Here is an 18,148-nt window from a genome sequence, read left to right as displayed (position 1 = left end):
GGGAAGTAAACCGGTAAAGACCAACTCGTTTATTTTTCAGATTTATTGTCAGAGTACAATGTTGAGGGTGGCCTGGTTGGCGTTAGTGTTTAGTGCAATACTGTTACAGCGCCAGCGATCAGGAACGTGGTTCAAATCCCACGCTGCCTATAAGGAGTTTGTACGTTTTACTTGTGTCTGCATGGGGTTTCCTGGATGGGGGGGGGTCTGGTCTCCTCCCACTGTTCGAAACACAGTGAGGGTTGTAGGTTAATTGGATGTAATTTGGCGGCACGGGCTCGTGGGCCAAAATGGCCTATTATTACGCTGTATGTTGAAATTTAAAATTTATTTAAATACATATTTGACATGACATACAACCCTGAGATTCTTTTTTCCTGTGAGCCAGGCAGAATTTCTACTTAACAGCAGTGCAAAAAATGATATTGAGGATAAAGGTCAACTGGAGCTCCCCCGCTCTGTGAGGGTAGTTTCAAGCTAATTCACATCTACCTGAGAGGGCCGATGGCATCTGTGACCTTGCAGCATATCCTTTGAGTTTTCCTTCACTGTAAAATCCATTGCCTTTTGATTTGAGGGTGGCAAATTGATTTCAAGGCTTAATGATCCCCAGAGTTATTCTGAAGAGGGGAGATAGTAGGATAGGTGGAAGAGAATATGTCCCTACATCATCCTTTTTTTATTTACAGCACGGTAGAAGCCGATTCCAGCCATTTAAATCCGTGCCACCCAATTACACCCAATGAACCGACAGCTCTGTATGTTTTGGAGGGTGGGAGGAAACTGGAGCACCCATGGAAAACTGATGCAGACACAGAGAGAACATACAAACTCTTCACAGTCAGTGCCGGATTTGAAACCACCTTGTTGGCGCTATAACAACCGTGCGTTAACCGATACGCTAGTGTGTCTGTTCTATGGTTCCTTTTGCTATACAAGGAAGACTGCTGCAGTCCATCGGGTCTGTGCAGCTCATAGAGCTATCCCATGGTCATACGAATTTTTCCCTGTAACTTGTTCTTCCCATATTCTAATCAGATTCTACCACTAACCCACACGATTTTTGGGTGTGAGAGGAAACCCATGGGGAGAGCATGAAAACTCCACACAGAGAGCACCCGAAGCCAGGGTTAAACTGGGCCCTCTTCCACTAGCTCTGATATTTAATTGCCACTTCCATGCACTGACCTTCAGTGGTCTTCATCACACTCTCACCTATCCTGATAAATAGCTTGCCTGTGAGCCCACTCTTTACCTCCCCCGCTCTGTGACAGCTCACTCACTCTCTTTGAAGCTGTCTGCTCATCCAAGTATCATAAATTACAAGCAGGCAGGTGAGGCAGCTTTATCAGAGAGAGAGTTCAGAAGGCGTTTTGCCTTTGTTGGCTGAGTAATAAATCTTGTCGGCTCCCTGTCATCGGCAGTGGAATTGAGGAGATAAACCCATCTCTAGCTTCAGTTATGTGTTGAAAGGTTAACTTAAACTGCACATAAAATAGAATCCATTGCAAGGGTAGCAGAGGGAGACACTTGGAATGTTTCTCCAAAGATGTAGATAATTGTATCTCCTCTCTAGGGGCCTCTTTCTTTCTCGTTCTCTTCCTCCCTGCGTACAAGGGTTTATTGTCATACACATAAGTACAATGTATATGTAACAACTATTTTCCATCAGAATTGCTTGGAGAATATAAGAATGTTGTGATTGTCTATGACTCGTTCAAACCACTCCATACTAAAAGTTGAGTTGAGTTTTACAGAGTTTATTAAACATTTTTAACTTTTTTTTCAGTTGCTATATATTGTTACAAGCCATTAAACACTGTTAGATGGGGCTAAAACTTTGTTAGACGGTCAATAAAAATTGTCTGACTTTCTAATTCTTTATCATTTCGTAGAACAAAGTAACAAAAACTAACATGTAATCTCTTTAACAAGCCTTAAAACCTTGGCTCGAAGATGTCGCTAGGAGACCCTCAAAGAAAATGTAAACAATTGTTTGAAAGCCACAAACAGAATTTGTTTGCTTGAAATACATTTTAATCCACAGAGTACAGATGCACTGAAATTCTTACTTGCTGCAGCCACACAGGTACAGAAGTTACACCAACAGCAATAGTATAAAGTAAACTGCCACATTCTGCCATGAGATGGAAATAAGATAACAAGATATAGGAGCAGAGTAGGCCAATCGACTCATCGAGTCTGCTCTGCCATTAAAATCATGAACTGATCCATCCTTCCACTCAGCTCCACTCCCCGGCTTTTCCCTGTAACCCTTGATGCCCTGACTAATCAAATACCTGTCAATCTCTGCTTTAAATATTCCCATCAACCTCACTTCCACAACCGCCTGTTGCAATAAATGCCACAGACTCATGACTCCTTGACTAAAGAAATATTTCTGCATCTCTGTGTTAAATGGATGCCCTTCAATCCTGAAGTTGTGCCTTCTTGTCTTTGACTACCCCCCCACCATGAGAAACAACCTTGTCACATCTTCTCTTTCCATGCCTTTCAACATTCGAGTATAAACAACAAGCTCAATCAGGGACTTATTTAAGGACTCTTATTTTTTGCACTGCCAATAAGTGCCTCATCTGAAGGAAAAAGCATCTTAGAGGTGTAAGTGATGTCATGTACGTACTCTGAATCTGAAAGGATAGATAGATAAATGTTCACAATCGTGGTGAATCCAAAAAACGGCCACATTTGCAGATCATTCTTTTTAGTGGTCCCAGAGTTTATGGTTCGGGTTAGGCTAGTGCAGGAAGGTTCAAGTGCCTTTGGGGTGGTGGTTGGGTGGGGGGGAGGGGGGCAGTGGAAACTGTTCTTGAACCTGGAGACGCCAAACTTCAGGCTTCTGTATCTTTTGCTTAAAGGCAGCAGTGAGAAGAGTGTGTGGCCAGGCTGATGGGGGCAACCTTTTATGATGCTGTCATGTCTTCAATGGACAGAACACATCTTCGTTGGTCAGTGACGAATTTGGCGAGGTTTGCCACCCTCTGCAAGCTTTCTGTGTTCCTGGGCGCTTGAGTTTCCAAATCAGGTGGTGATGCAGCCAGTCAGTGTACCTTCCACAGGGCACTTTTAGAAGTTCAATAGAGCATCTGAGGACATACCAAATATCCACATATAAATCATTATCAAGCATAGCTTTGAAAGAGAAAAATGTGCGTGTGTGTATTTCTCTTTTCAAAGTGCACAAGAAGCCATATAAGTTACACAAGAATGTTTTTGCTCAAAGGCTATTGTTGAAGCAACAATTCCATTGGACTTGCTCTCACCCACATTATCATCGATCTCTGAAATAAGCCACTCATAGAATCATGGAGTTGTGCAGCACAGAAACAGGCCCTTACAACCCACCCTGTCCACGGCACTGATCCGATTTCCCTGCATGGGCCGTATCCCTCTCTGCCTAAGGGGGGGGTGGGTGGGGTGGTGTGGTGCAGACCATACCGGGTGACACCATCAGAGAGGGTAACTCCATAATGACTATCCATAAAATTTTTGTGCAGTGTTTTGGCAGAAATGTATTTTTTATAAAAATATCTGTGCCGTTAGTTAGTTATAAGAACAAAAACATTTTTTGAAAGCCCAGCATACATGTATCAATATACCCCCACTCCCAGCTCAGCACCGCCACCCCAGACATACAAGGAACACACACCTGTTTCTTCTACGCTTTGTACATTTGTACTGTCGGTTCATGGCGTTGGGGGGGGGGGGGGGGGGTGGGGAATGTGGAAGTGACACAGTGAATTACCGCACCGGGTGTCCCAACCTTAGTGACGCTGCTGGTCCAAATGCCTTTGATAGTATCTCAGTTAAGTCAAGTTCATTGCCATCTGATTTCACAAGTACAACCCGATGACACAATGTTCTCTGATCCTCAGTGCAAAACCTGCAGACACACAACCAGACATAACACACAGACAGACAAATAATACATCTGCAAGATAAGTATTACAGCTATAATAAATAAATATTGCTTTGTGTGAATGAGAATCTCAGATGGTCAGTGTGAACAGTTCCTTTGGTCATTCAGTATTCTCACTGCACGTGGGAGAAGCTGTTTCTCAGCCTGGTGGTGCTGGTCTGATCCTCCTGTTTCTCTTCTGAAATTCGCCCCTGATAATTACCACCTTCTATGTGAAAATTTTACCCCTTCCCCTTCTCATGTTTAACCTACTCTTTACTTGTACATTCTCAGTGAAAAAGACCCTGACTACCTACACCCCTCCTAATTTTATACGGTCACCCCTCAGCAGCCCAGATTCCAGTGAGAATTAACGTAGCCTTTCCTTACAATCGCAGGCCTCCATCCAAAGCAGCGTCCTGATGGAGTCTCTTCTACACTCTCTCAAAGTGTGGTGATCAGAACAACACACAGTTGTCCAAATGCAGTCTAACCAATGCTTCATACAGCTGTAACATGGCATCCCAATGGGAGGGAAAGAGTGGAACGAGTCGTAGAACCATAGAACATAAACAGGCCCTTCAGCCCATCTAGTCTGTGGCAAACTATTATTTTGCCTAGTCTCAATGACCTGCACCCAGACCATAGCCCTCCATGTTTCTATGGTTCCATCTTCTGCCCATTGGGTGGGGGGGGGGGGGGAGAGGAAAGTGTAATCAGGGTGAGTTGGGATCTGTCAAATATTGACAGCTTCCCCAAGGCAGCAGGAGATGAAGACAGAGTTAATGAAGGGGAAATTGGTTTGCACGATGGTCTGAAGATGTTCACGAGTACCAAGATGCAGTGTGGTTTTACATGCTACCAAGGAAAGCCAACCTATTCTTGAGTACAGCAGGGTGCAGTGTTACAGTAAATCAAAGAGTATTGAGAGTAGTGTTAATGATACCAAGTGCAGGATATTCAGAAAAGTATAGTTAGACAGTTATCTTTTTTACCAATCAGAGTTTTGTTAAGAGTCTGAGAACAGCAGGCAGTTTCTTGCAATGTTGGGCAAAGCAGTTCCCGTACTAAGCTGTGATGCATCCAGTAGAATACCTTCTGAGGTGCATCTATAAAAATTGGTGAGAGACATTGGGGCACACCAAGCCTCCTCAGGCTTCTGAACAAATACCTTCTGAGGTGCATCTATAAAAATTGGTGAGAGACATTGGGGCACACCAAGCCTCCTCAGGCTTCTGAATAAATACCTCTGAGGTGCATCTATAAAAATTGGTGAGAGACATTGGGGCACACCAAGCCTCCTCAGGCTTCTGAACAAATACCTCTGAGGTGCATCTATAAAAATTGGTGAGAGACATTGGGGCACATCAAGCCTCCTCAGGCTTCTGAACAAATACCTTCTGAGCTGCATCTATAAAAATTGGTGAGAGACATTGTGGCACACCAAGTCTTCTCAGGCTTCTGAACAAATAGAGACATTGATGATCTTTCTTATCACCGTGGGAGAGCGTTGTCTGCATTAGTTCACTGGAGGAGTTCCCTGCTTCTTCTCCCTCCTCCCCTCCTTTCCCCACTGACCTTCCCACCACACCCATTTCACTCCTCCAAACCCTCTCAGGCGGTGGAGGGCAAGTCATAACAATGCACATCTGAATGGTCAGAATTAATCTGATTAAAATCCAGAGTACAACCCATGCTCTGGGAAATGATTGGGAGTGGAGATTACTGAGATACTGTTTAATTTAAAGAGGAGAAAGTTGGTGTGGTTGAGGAAGATGGGTGCTACCTTTGTTACAGATACTATTATTTGTCATGTAATGAAACAGAAATGATAAAGCTTATGCCACATTGGCCTTCATAAATCAAAGAATTAAGTACAGGAGTTGGGATGTTATGTTAACATTGGATAAAACATTGGTGAGGCCAGATTTGGAGTATTGTGTGTAGTTTTGGTCACCTAACTACAGGAAAGATATCAGAGTGCAGAGAAGATTTACTCAGATGTTCCCCGAATTTCAAGAACTGAATTACAGGTTAGGACTTCATTCCCTGGAGTATAGAAAAATGAGATGAGATTTGATGGAGGTATTTAAAATTATGAGGGAGATAGAGTAACTGTTGGTCGGCTTTTTCCACTGAAGGTAGGTGAGATACAAACCAAAGGACATGGGTTAAGGGCAAAAAGGGAAAGGTTTAGGGGGAACATGAGGGTGAACTTCTTCACACACAGAGAGTGATGGGAGTGTGGAACAAGCTGCCAGCTGAAGTGGGGAATGTGGGCTCAATTTTAACATTTAAGACAAATTTGGATAGGTACATGCATGGGCTCAGACCCTGCAGTTGCAAGATTTTAAAATAAAACACCGTTGACTCCTTTAACAGGGTGTTTAAAACCTGTATGGCGCTGTCTGGGCAGTAGGACCCTACAGGGAAGTGCTGTGTCTCCGCTCCTTGCTCTCCCTGGGTGCACAACAGCAGCAGGGCCTCTTCTACACCAGCTCCTGCAGCGCAGCCATATTTTTTTATTGGTTCAATCAGTAGGTCCCATTCCACATTTAGACATGGGCAATTGTTTCCCCCTCCCCAGCCTGTAATGCCAAGTAGCATCAGGTGCAAGGTTTGATCTTCAATCCTTGTATTACATGTGATTAACTCTGATTAATTTGATTGCAACAACTATGTCCAGGATGCTGTGGTGTATTAAAACCAGTGTAAATTGAATCAGCTCATGGTGCCCATCCTCTGACTGAAGGATTTTGCCTGATATTAGAAAGGTTTTCTTCTAACATGGATTACTGAATGTAACACACTCCAGATTTCTTAATTTTATTTTGTTTGCAAATCATCCGACAGAAGCCTCAAAGGATTAAGAGGGATATGATGTTGTTAGTTTGTAAAATATCGTGTAAATTTTAAGCTTCTCCAGTCCACAATAATTCCATTGGACAATGAAGATTTTGCTTCCAGAACAACTTTGGGTGTATTTTATGGATTTTGGGCTGCTGATCACAAGAAATAGCCTTAAAAGTTTCCTATCACGTACCATTTTTAAGATATTGCCTATTTTTGTGATTTCCTGTTATATCTCACGTCTACTAGTAAGCAAGCTGCTTTGGTCAGTCCACGCAATGCCTGGGCTATACAAATATGGTCTTAGGCCTTGGCATGCTTCATCAGAATAAATGCAGACAGGCTATAAAAGCAGCTCACATATACAGATGATGTGCATTACATTGATGTAGATTGAACTCATGTTGATGCACATGTTCTTCAGGCAATAGCACAGTGAGTGTACTTAACAATAGCATTTATTGTCTTCAGGAAGATCTAATGCAGCAGAAATGTCCCGTCAATGTCAAAACAGCTGCGATACATTCTGTTACATTTGTGGCAAGTATATGCTTCAGGCTTAAAGACACAGCGTGGCTGCTCTTATTAAGAAATCCTATGAGCTCTACTTCAGTTGTAAAATTGGTGACCAAGACAAACCCTGGTCTCCTCACATTTGTTGTCAACATGTGCTGTCAACCTGAGAGCTTGGCTCAGTAGCATTATGCAATTAAACATGCTAAATTCAATAAAAGTTATGGTAATGTTTCTCCAACTTCCTACATGATACAGCAAATCTGAAATTATCTTTGTGTTCAGTTTGAAGCTGTCTATCATCATCCCCCATTTTCAGGAAGAAAACCTTTTGGAAAATATTGTTGTCCAGTGTTATGTTGAATGTCACTGTACAAAGGACCAGGCTGATCGATGAGATCTCGCTGAAGTTCTTTTTGTTGTAAATTCAGTGTGCTTCCCAATGTATTTATATCTCAACCTAGGTCTTCAGCCTTGTCTCATCCTCACCCTCACCCCTCAGGTGTTCCCCACCCTCACCTCCCCCCTCTTGGGAACCCACTCTTTTACTATGCTCCATGCATCCCTTCCACCCTGGTTTGGAGCCGATTTTGGCAGGTTCAGTTTAAGGACCGGCAGTAAACTCTCACTTGACATGTGTCTCCCTCCATCTTTACATTTGTCAGTATCTTTTGCAATATGGTAGTACCTGTATCTGTCTTTGTCTTCATGTTGGCAACCTGGAGCCAAATATTTGTTTGTATCTGCCTCCATCTCACTCTCTCTCTCTCTCTCTCTCTCTCTCTCTCTCCCTTCATCCAGCCTTTGTCCCTATTTATCCATCATTCTTTTTCTCCTCCATTCTGACACCCTCTCTCTTCTCTCTGTTTCCTCCCTCCCTTTTTTCTGTGTACGTCTACCTTTCTCTCTCTCCCCACAGTTTTTCTGACTCATACTGCTTTTCACTCTCTTCGCCTCCCTCTTTCCCTGCTACTCTCTCTGCTTTACTCTCCCTCTCCCACTCTCATTCATTCCATCCTCCCCCTCACCCCCTTTCTCCCTCTCACACTCACTCTCTCTGTCTCTCACTGCTTCTCTGTCTCTCTCTGCTTCTCTGTCTCTCTCACTGTTTCTCTGTCTATCTCTGTCTCTCTTGCACACACACACACACATACACACACATGAGCTTTCTCTTGCTCTCTCTATCTCTCCACTTTGATTGTGTTTTGGAACATGAGATGATTTTTTATAAATTCCACACCCTCTGTCTCTCTATGTTCTTGTTCAGTCCAACTAACATGATTAAAATCGCTGATTTTGTTGTTCATTAATACATGGTATGAATTTTAAATAGTTCTGATGACAAAGATTATTGGAAAATTTTTACTGATGGTTATCTGTGTTTGAAGAAGATACCTTGAGGGTGAGAGAGTGAGACTTTGGGGGAACCTGTCATGGTAACGAGTACAGATGAAAATCAAGGCCTCTTATCTTCTAGGCCATGCAGCCTGAGTCAATAATAACTCGCTGCACACCAACTGACATCACTCCTTGTTGACCTCCTGTTCAGAGATAGGAGGAGAAGTAGACCATTTGGCCCATCGAGCCTTCTCTGCCATTGAAATCATGCCTGATAGATTTTCCCTTTCCACCTCATTTTCCTGCCTTCTCTTCATAACCTTTGACACCCCGACTAATCAAGAACCTATCAACCTCCGCTTTAAATGTACCTATGAATTAGCCTCCACCACTGTCTGTTACTACGAATTCCACAGATTCACCCCCCCTACGTGTCTCCCCCCCCACCCCTCCCGCAGCTGAAGAAGCTCCTTATCTCTGTTCTAAAGGGACGTCCTTTTTTCTCCCTCATGTGCCCTCTGGCCCAGACTCTCCCATCACTGGAGACATCTCCACACCCACCCTATCCAACCCATTCAAAATTCAAATTTATTGTCAGAGTTCATAAATTACATCACATACAACCCTGAGATTCTTTTCTCTGCAGGTGAGGCAGAATTTCTAATTACCAATAACTGTAAACTGCACTCAAGAAGAAATGGATGCAAACTGACTACAAATACAGAAAATAAATATTCAATAATAAATAATGTGCAAAGTAAGTGTCCTTAAAAACCCTTTATTCACTGGCATCCCAGTTAATTGGCCGTGCAGTGTTGAAGAAGCCATTTTTGCTGTTTCCACTGGGCCACTTTTAACCAGGACACAAACAGCTTTCCCACTGAACACAGGTCATCCCCAGGGATAGGAGAGTCAACCTTCAACAATAGTCCCCAGGGATGCAACTTGTCCTTTTTACATTGGTTTAATCGGCACACTGGCGTCAGCTGATGTGGGGGATGTGAGTGGGGGTCAAGGCCGTCAATCCCCAGCATAATTTCACATCATTTGACGCCAGCGTGCTGATTGTTTCCCTTTTCCACTGGGCCCTTAACCAGTTAATTGGTTGTCAATTCCAGTGGAAAAGGGGCTAAAGAGTCCCTGACTGAGTTTGTTGTTGAGGAGTCTGATGGTGGAGGAGTAGCAGCTATTCCTGAACCTGCTGGTGCGGGTCTTCTGGCCCCTATACCTCTTCCCTAATGGTAGCGAGAACAGATGATTGCTGCTGCATTCCACGTAAACCTTCTTGACATTTGGGCGCCTGTGGTGTCCTTGGCTGCTTCCACGCTCTCCCTTGCCCAGAGTCGCCTGACCGACCTCCCTCCCTGCTTGACAACCCCCTTGGAGTCGTCAGTTCATCAGAGATCTTTGTTTGATCATCTGCTGGAAGTCTCCTATAATTACATTCCCCCCCTCCCCCCCACATCCCCGTAAATATTCTGCAAGTTTTCTGCTGTAATTTTCCATTGAAATTTGCCGATGCGTGTTCTATCAGTCTTTTAGATGTCAGCAATTGAAGTATTTAAACCTACAAGCATTTTGTTCAGTGCCACAGAAGGATGGAGTATAAATTTATTGGAAATAGTGCTGGGGACAGTTATGAAAAAACATTCTACATGTAATTTCTCCAGAGCACCCAATCAATATTAAATAGTTCGCAGACAATGCTTCCCTATTCCGTAGCCAGGAGATCACATCACCCCCAACATTAATTTTATCTTCCACTGCCCTGAAGTGGTGCTGAACTGTGATAACCAGAAGAGATTGGAAGGTGAATCAGAAGCCAGAGGTGAATCAAATTCAAGCTCCATTATGCATGGTTGTTCTGGATGTCTCCAGCAGTGTCGTTATCAGTGTGGGGCCACACTCCACTCTTCTCAAGAGTCAGGAGATGTCAGCAAATAATTATGACCTGCCCTCAGCAAGTTGCCTACTAATTTCTTGCAACATCACGGTAACAAGGAACGGGGTAGGAAATGGGGAAGGGAGGGCATGGAGTGGGGGTGGGGTGGATGAAGGTGTTCTCCCATTAACCTTTACAGAGGCTATGATACCCCCAGCATTCTGTGCCGGAGAGCACACGGGGACGTTTCTGATTGTGTTTTGCTGCCTCTCTTTTTACACTCTACACTCTTTTTCCTGTCTATCTATAAATTAGTCTGTTTTATCTTTGTTTCTATAGCTTACCTGTTTTGTTTTCATGTGTCATTCTCTCTGTCTGACTCCCCATTCACTTCTTCCCCAACCCACCAGTCCACCTCGTCTTCCTCTAGTACCCCCACCTGCTCTCTTTTCCCAGCATGCCCCACCTGCCTCCCTAATTGTCATGCTCCACCTGCTCTCCCTGCACAGCATGTTCCACCTGCTCTCCCTTCCCAGCATGCCCCACCTGCTCTCCCTTCACAGCATATTCCACCTGCTCTCCCTTCCCAGCATGCTCCACCTGCTCTCCCTTCACAGCATGCTCCACCTGCTCTCCCTTCACAGCATGCTCCACCTGCTCTCCCTTCCCATCATGCCCCAACTGCTCTCCCTTCCCAGCATGCTCCACCTGCCTCCCTAACTGTCATGCCCCACTTGCCTCCCTTCCTTCATTCCCCACCTGCTTTCCCTAACCCAGCTTTCTCCCTCAGTCCCTTTCACTGTCCTTCTCACAAAAGCTCCCTCTGCCACTCACTCTTCCTCTCACTCACACCCTCTCACTTCCTTTCTCTCTCCACATTCTCTCCCCTGTCCTTTCATCTCATTGTTCCCTCCCCTTCCCACTCTTACTTTATTGCTCCACCCTCCTCCACATCCCCACCACCCTCCTCTCCTCCCCTCCACACCCCTTTTCTCCAACTTCCTTAGATTTTGTTTATTCTATAGTCTTATTACTGTTGATATTGTTTGTTCCCATCCCTCATGTCTCTTCATACTTTCTTTTCTGCTCACTGTCTCTCTCTGGCTTCTCTCTTGCCTTGTATCTGTTATATTCTCCATCTCTCAGTTCTCCCTTGTCTCTCTCTTTGCAGACTTCCCTGCAGGCGCTGTCTCTTCCCGTCATTTTTTTCCCTCCACTCTCTTTTTCTTCCACTCTCTCCCTCTTCCCTCATTGTTCAAACTCTCTTATTCCCTTATTGTTTGACTCTCTGTAATTCCCCTTTTCCTTTCCTCCTCCTGTCACGGTCTCATTTTCTCTCACATGTCTTTCATTCTTTCTCTCACTCTCTCTTCCTCCCCCCCTCTCTCCCACCCTCCCTCAATCTCTCCCTCCTTACCTCTCTCTCTTCTTCACTGTCTTCCTCTCCTTCTCTTCCCTTCCTCACTCTTCCTCTCTCCCTCTCTCCATCACTCTCTCCTTCCCCCTCTTTGCTCTCTCTCCCTCTCTCCACTTCCTCTCTCTCTCTCTCTCTCTCTCTCTCTCACTCCCTCCCTCTCCTCCTTTATTTTTACCTCTCCCTGTCATTATCTCCATTCCACCTCTGTCTTGCTGGATCTCTTGGAGTTTGGCATTGCTTTGAGGCACTCATGAAACAGAAATATGAGCATTTAGTCTGTCTGTTTTGGGCCAGCATTAATGGAGTGGAAAGTCCCTGCAGGCGCTTGGATAATTGGAGACGAGCTGTCATTCGAGGCACAAGCGGACAGAAACTGGCAAACGTTGTCTTGTTTGCACTGTATGTATTTAAACTGCAAAGATTCTGCATTTTGGTAAATACATTGAACTCAAGGTCAAACTAGTTTGTTTTAGGAATTGTGACAGGGCTTTGTAATCAGTGCTTAGCAGTGAAGAACAAGACTGCTACTCAATTAAACATGAAAAATTTACATTGAAATGAAGGATCTGGGGCCTGACAGGCATCACAGAGTATTAAATGCATCTGAAATTGGGCTCTGTAGGTGAGTTTTGTGAGATTTCAACTCATGTCATTGTGTTGAGAGGCGAGAGTTGGATGACCGCAGTGAGGCAGGGTGGTTATCGCCATTTTGGTTTGTTGCAAGTCGTATAGCACCACTGAGAGTCATGGGGCTACAAAGCACAGAACAGCTCATCCCCGCCTCCCAGCGCCCCTACATGAGCTAGTTCCATTTGCATGCGTTTGGGCCTCATCTTTCTAACCCAGCCCTTCTCAACTGTGGCCCCACAGCTTCTCTGAGGCAGCGGCACATTCAAGTCACAGCCCTGTTTTCTTTTCACCTCCCGTAACATAATTTTTTTTAATGCAGTGGGTAGGAGAAAAGTACAGAAGAAACCAAAACTTGACTGGTTGACAGGGAAGGGGGGGGCCCATAAACTTTTGACAAGTGGAGTCAAAGAAAATGAGATTGTGGCAGGATGAGGAAAGGAACAGGGGAATTACAGGGGAGGGGGGCCATAGCTGGTAAAAGGCTGTGAATGGCTGGTCTCTAAACCTTTTGCCCTCCATGTGCCTGTCTAAATGTCTTTTAAACAATGTAATTGTGCCCATCTCCACCCCCAGCAGCTCATTCCACATGCCCACTGCACTCTGTGTAAAAAAAAAAAAGTTACGCCTCAGCTCCTTGTTAAATCTTTCCCCGTTCTTGCCCTCTGGGGATAGAGTTCTTACCCTGGAAGAAAGACTGTGATCATTCTATATTCCTCATGATTTTATGTCCCTCCATAGATCCACCTCTCAGCCTCCTAGGTCCCAAGGAAAATAGTCCCATCGTGTACAGCCTTATAACACAAGCAGATCTCACAGCATCCAGAGGAGATAAAGATATATAACCAATGTTTCAGGCCTGACCCCTTCTTCAAGGCAAGTATCTGAAGGCTTTTCCAAGCATATGTCAGACGCCTACCTGCTTTTTGCTTAAAGAAGGGCTCAGGCCTGAACCATCAGTAATATATTTTTACCTCTTCTGGACGCTGCGAGACCGGGTGAGCTCCTGCAGCATTTCTGTGTTTCTTCTGCAATCACAGTACCTGCAGACTTTCTTGTTTCACTCCTTTATAACACATTTATAACACAAGCCCTCCGCTCCTAAGATCATCCTGGTGAATATCTGTTGCACTTTTTCCAGTGTAATGACATCCTTCTGGCAGCTGGGTGACCAAAACTGCATGCACCATGCTCCAAGTGCAGCCTCACCACCATTTTGTACAATTGTAACTTGATGGCCCAACTCCTGCACTCGAATCCCTGATAATGAAGCCAGGAGAGCCAAACATCATATACAGGGAACTGTGCACATGCACTGCCAGGTCTCTCTGTTCTACAACCTTCTTCAGGTTCCTGCCATTTACTGTGTAGATCCTGCCCTAAGTTAACTCTCTGTGATGATCTGCACTTCAAATCCCAAGTGTCATACCTGTCCCACTTTCCCATTTGATCTAGATCTTGTGGTAATCTCCAATAACCTTTACTCCTCTGTCATCAGTTAATTGATGAAGTGCTCTATCAATCTGACTGCATCCCATTGCCCTTAGTGCCCATTATCAAACACAAATAAGGGCTTAGGGCTGGAGATTTTTGAGATTGGGGATCTGTGCATGACCAGTGCCATCAACTTGCCACATTAAAAGGCTTTTAAGTGGTAGAACATCCCATAGCATTGGATTGTCAACAATTAGTCAAGATGGGCAAAATATGGATCAAAGAAAACATTTTAAGGAATGAATGGCAGGTGGTGAGAGATGCCAAGAGGGTGAAGAAGTTTTTTTTAAATTATGTTTTTATTTAGATGTACAACACAGTAACAGGCCCTTCCGGCCCATGACCCTGTGCCACCCAAATACATCCATTACCCTTCAAATGCCTCCTGCCACTTCCCCCCCCCCCCCGACCTTATGTTTTTGGAGGGTGGGAGGAAACAGGAGCACCCAGAGGAAACTCACACAGACACGGGGAGAAAGTCCAAACTCCTTACAGCCAGCACCGGATTCAAAGGCCAGTTTACTGTGATCAAAGCATTGAAAACTGAGGGTATTCCAGAGTTGAAGAGTTTGGAAGCTGAAACAAAAGATTGATAGAAGAGAAAGTTGTCAGAGGAGAAGGCAAGAGGTGATGTGGACAGTACAAAATGAAGATGACAAATGGAGAGTGACATGGGGAAAGGAGAGGTCGCTCACTTTCATCGGGAAGCAGAATATTATTTCTAGATTGTGAATCTCAGAACCAAGAGCAACAGATGCTCAACCGCTTGCAGTTACGAACAGCCCAGCTCCTCCTCAGGACCAGTACAAGCTGATTGACATGTCTCAGCACATAGGTTGCCCTATTGCTTGCTGTGCCAGAGGCCAGTCACACTAGGATTGCAACCAGACCTGTGGGTAGAGTCCCCGTTCGTTTTAATAAGAATTGACATTCAGGAAATTAGAGAGATTTCAGATTTATTGTCACATACATCCCTAAGGTTCTTTTTTCTGTGGGCCAAGCAGACCTGTGACCTCTTATTGGTAGTGCAAAAAAAATCTGTTCTCAACATACACATGTAAACAAATAAAGAAATGTAAACAAACTGAATGTGCAATACAGAGAGAGAGAAAAATTAAATGAGTCCCTGATTGAGTTTGTTGTTGAGGAGTCTGATGGTGGAGGGGTAGCAATTGTTCCTAATCCTGGTGGTGCAAGTCTTGTGGCACCTACACCTCTTTCTTGATGGCAGCAGTGAGAACAGAGTGTGTGCTGTGTGGTTTCGATCTTTGATGATCTGCTCTCTGATGCAATGTTTCCTGTAGATGTTCTCGATGGTGGGGAGGGTTTTTCCTATGATGTCCTGGGTTGTGTTCACTCCCTTTTGGAGGACTTGACAATCAGGGGTATTGATGTCACCATACCAGACCACAAATCTGCAGTAATTTATGTGGGTTTCCGATGTCATACAAAACATCCGCAAACTCCTGAGGAAGTAGAGGCGCTGACGTGCTTTCTTTACAATGCCATTTGTGTGTTGGGTCCAGGAAAGATCCTCTGAGATAATGGTTCCCAAGAATTAAATTTGCTCACCTTCTCCACTTCTGATTCCCCCAGTGATCACTGGATTGTGTACCTTTGGCTTTCCTTTCCTGAAGTCAACAATCAGCTCCTTAGTTTTGGTGACAAGGTTGTTGTTGGTGCACCATTCAGCCAAGTTTTTAATCTCCAGCCCGTTCGCTGACTCATATCCTTCCTTTATAAAACCCACAACCATGGTATTGTCGACATATTTGTAGATGGTGTTGTTGTTGTACTGAGCCTCACAGAGATAAGTACATTGCGTATTTTGTTTCAAATTCTTAATTATTTATTGCTGCTTTAAAAATTTGCATAATATTTTGTGTGTAAAATTTTATGAATTATTTAAAGCAGTTTTAATAGTTTTTGAATGTCACTGTGTGTTAGAGACATTAAAAAACTTTGACCAAGCTGACTGACTTTGACAGAGGAAGCTTCACCCAAAGTTTGTCAAGGGCTGTTGAGGCCATCATGGGACAGTGTCACAGTGATGAGATGCAGCACTCAAACATAGAATAATACAGCACAGTACAGGCCCTTCGGCCCTTGATGTTGTGCCGACCCATATATTACTTCCTAATAAAAAGTACTAAACCCTCCCTACCCCATAACGCTGTTTTTATTTCATCCATGTGCCTGTCCAAGAGTCTCTTAAATGCCCCCAATATTTCAGTCTTCACCACCATCCCTGGTAAGGTGTTCCAGGCATTCACAATTCTCTGTGTATAAAACTTACCCATGATGTCTCCCCTAAACCTTGTACATATATCGTCTGGTGTTTGATGATCCTGCCCTAGGAAACAGGTGCTGGCCATCCACCCTATGCCTCTTAGAATATTGTAGCTCTATCAAATCTCCCCTCATCCATCTACGCTCCAAAGAAAAAAGTCCCAGCTTTGCTAACCTTGCCTCATAAGACTTGTTTACTACATCCTGGTAAATTTCCTGTGCAGCCTCTCCATGGCTTCCACACCCTTCCTATAATGAGGCAACCAGTACAGAACACAATACTCTAAGTGTAGTCTTACATGACCTCTCTACTCCTGAAATCAATCCCCTATACCAACATACAATAGGCTTTCTTAACTATTACCGACCTTGAGGGATATATGGATTTGCACCCCTAGGCCCCTCTGTTCATCCACATTCTGAAGCAACCAACCATTAACCCTGTACTCAGCCTTCTGGTTAGTCCTTCCAAAATGCATCACCTCACACTTATCCAGATTGAAATCCATCTGTCACTTTTCTGCCCATCTCTGCATCCTTTCTATATCCTCTTGTAACTTTCGACAACCACAACTCCTCTAACTTTTGTGCTACTCAAAAACTTACTGACCCTTCCTTCCACTTCCAGATCATTTATAAAAATCACAAAGAGCAGGGACCCCAGAACAGATCTCTGTAGCACTCCATTAGTCACCGACCTCCAGGAAGAATACTTTCCTTCCACAACTACTCTCTGCTTTCTTCCTCCAAGCCAATTTATTAACCACAAAGCCAAGGTTACACTGAAAAATACTAGAGAAATTCAGCAGGCCACGCAGCATCCACAGGGAAGCAAACAGCAGTCGATGTATCGGGCTCTTTGACAAGAGTGCTGAACATCAGACCAATACCCGAACAAAAAGACTACCAGGAAGAGGCAATAGGTGGGTACAGAAGAGAAGAGGCTGAGAAGTGATAGGAGGAGAGGGAGAAGGAAGGGTACAGTGGGGAGCTGGAGGAAGGGAGGAGATCACAGAAATTGCTGGTCGATATTGATGCTGTCCAGTTGGAGACTGCCAAGCTGTTTCAGGTGTTGTCTTTCCAATTTGTGGGTGGCCTCAACTTGGTAGTATGTAAAGATGTAGTCAGATGTAAGTTGAACATTGGGGCGCAAAATTGAAGTGGTTGGCCACTGGGAGGTTCTGGTTGACAGAGCAAAGGTGCTCAATGAAGGGATCTTCAACTCTGGGTCCAGTCTCCCCGATGTAGAGGAGGCCACATCAGGAGCACCAGATGCAGTAAATGACCTGTATTGTCCAGTATGGGGCCTGAGGGGCTGCTGCACTCATACTGTGGCTCAGACACATTGCAGTATTGCAGTACACAACTGCGGCACAGTTCCAAATTCCTGACGAGGGGATCAGGCCCAAAACCTTAGTCACCTTTTATTTCTCTGGATGCTGTGTGACCTGCTGAGTTTCTCCACTACTTGACCCCAGCATCTGCAGACCTTGTTTAACTCAAGGTTACAGCATTTTGAGAGGGTTTCTTCCACATTTAGCTGCAGCCGTTCTGAGGTGGTGTTGTGGAGAAACACAAAAATCTGCAAGCGCTGTGATTGCAGTCAAAACACAAATGCCGGAGAAACTCAATCGGTCTCGCAGCATCCATAGCCATATTACCGATGTTTGTCATGTACTCCAGCACAAAATTTCCCTTCACACATGCAGACAATCAATGCAACCCTTATCTAATTTAAATTTAGGGCAAAGTTCAGCTAATTAGCTTGATTTCCATATGTAAATTATGCTTAGCATATTTGGCTAGACTTAATTAGCAT

General features: G+C 44.3%; 1 protein-coding gene across 14 annotated transcripts in view; it reads left to right on the top strand.

The window, feature by feature from the left end:
* The window catches only part of dph1 (diphthamide biosynthesis 1), a 745,916-nt gene that overhangs the window by 378,152 nt on the left and 349,616 nt on the right, over nucleotides 1–18,148 (top strand). The window contains exon 1 of one of the 14 annotated variants that reach the window (XM_069911786.1): nucleotides 12,137–12,318. The exons of the other annotated variants lie outside the window; for them this stretch is intronic. Coding sequence (XP_069767887.1) covers nucleotides 12,170–12,318 — 149 coding nt within the window. The 5' untranslated portion in view covers nucleotides 12,137–12,169. Of the gene's footprint in view, nucleotides 1–12,136; nucleotides 12,319–18,148 lie in introns of those variants that run through there. 14 annotated transcript variants of the gene reach the window in all.

Source organism: Narcine bancroftii, chromosome 14 (assembly GCF_036971445.1).
Source record: "Narcine bancroftii isolate sNarBan1 chromosome 14, sNarBan1.hap1, whole genome shotgun sequence".
Classification (NCBI taxonomy): Eukaryota; Metazoa; Chordata; class Chondrichthyes; order Torpediniformes; family Narcinidae; genus Narcine; species Narcine bancroftii.
This window is presented reverse-complemented; position numbering and strand designations above follow the sequence as displayed.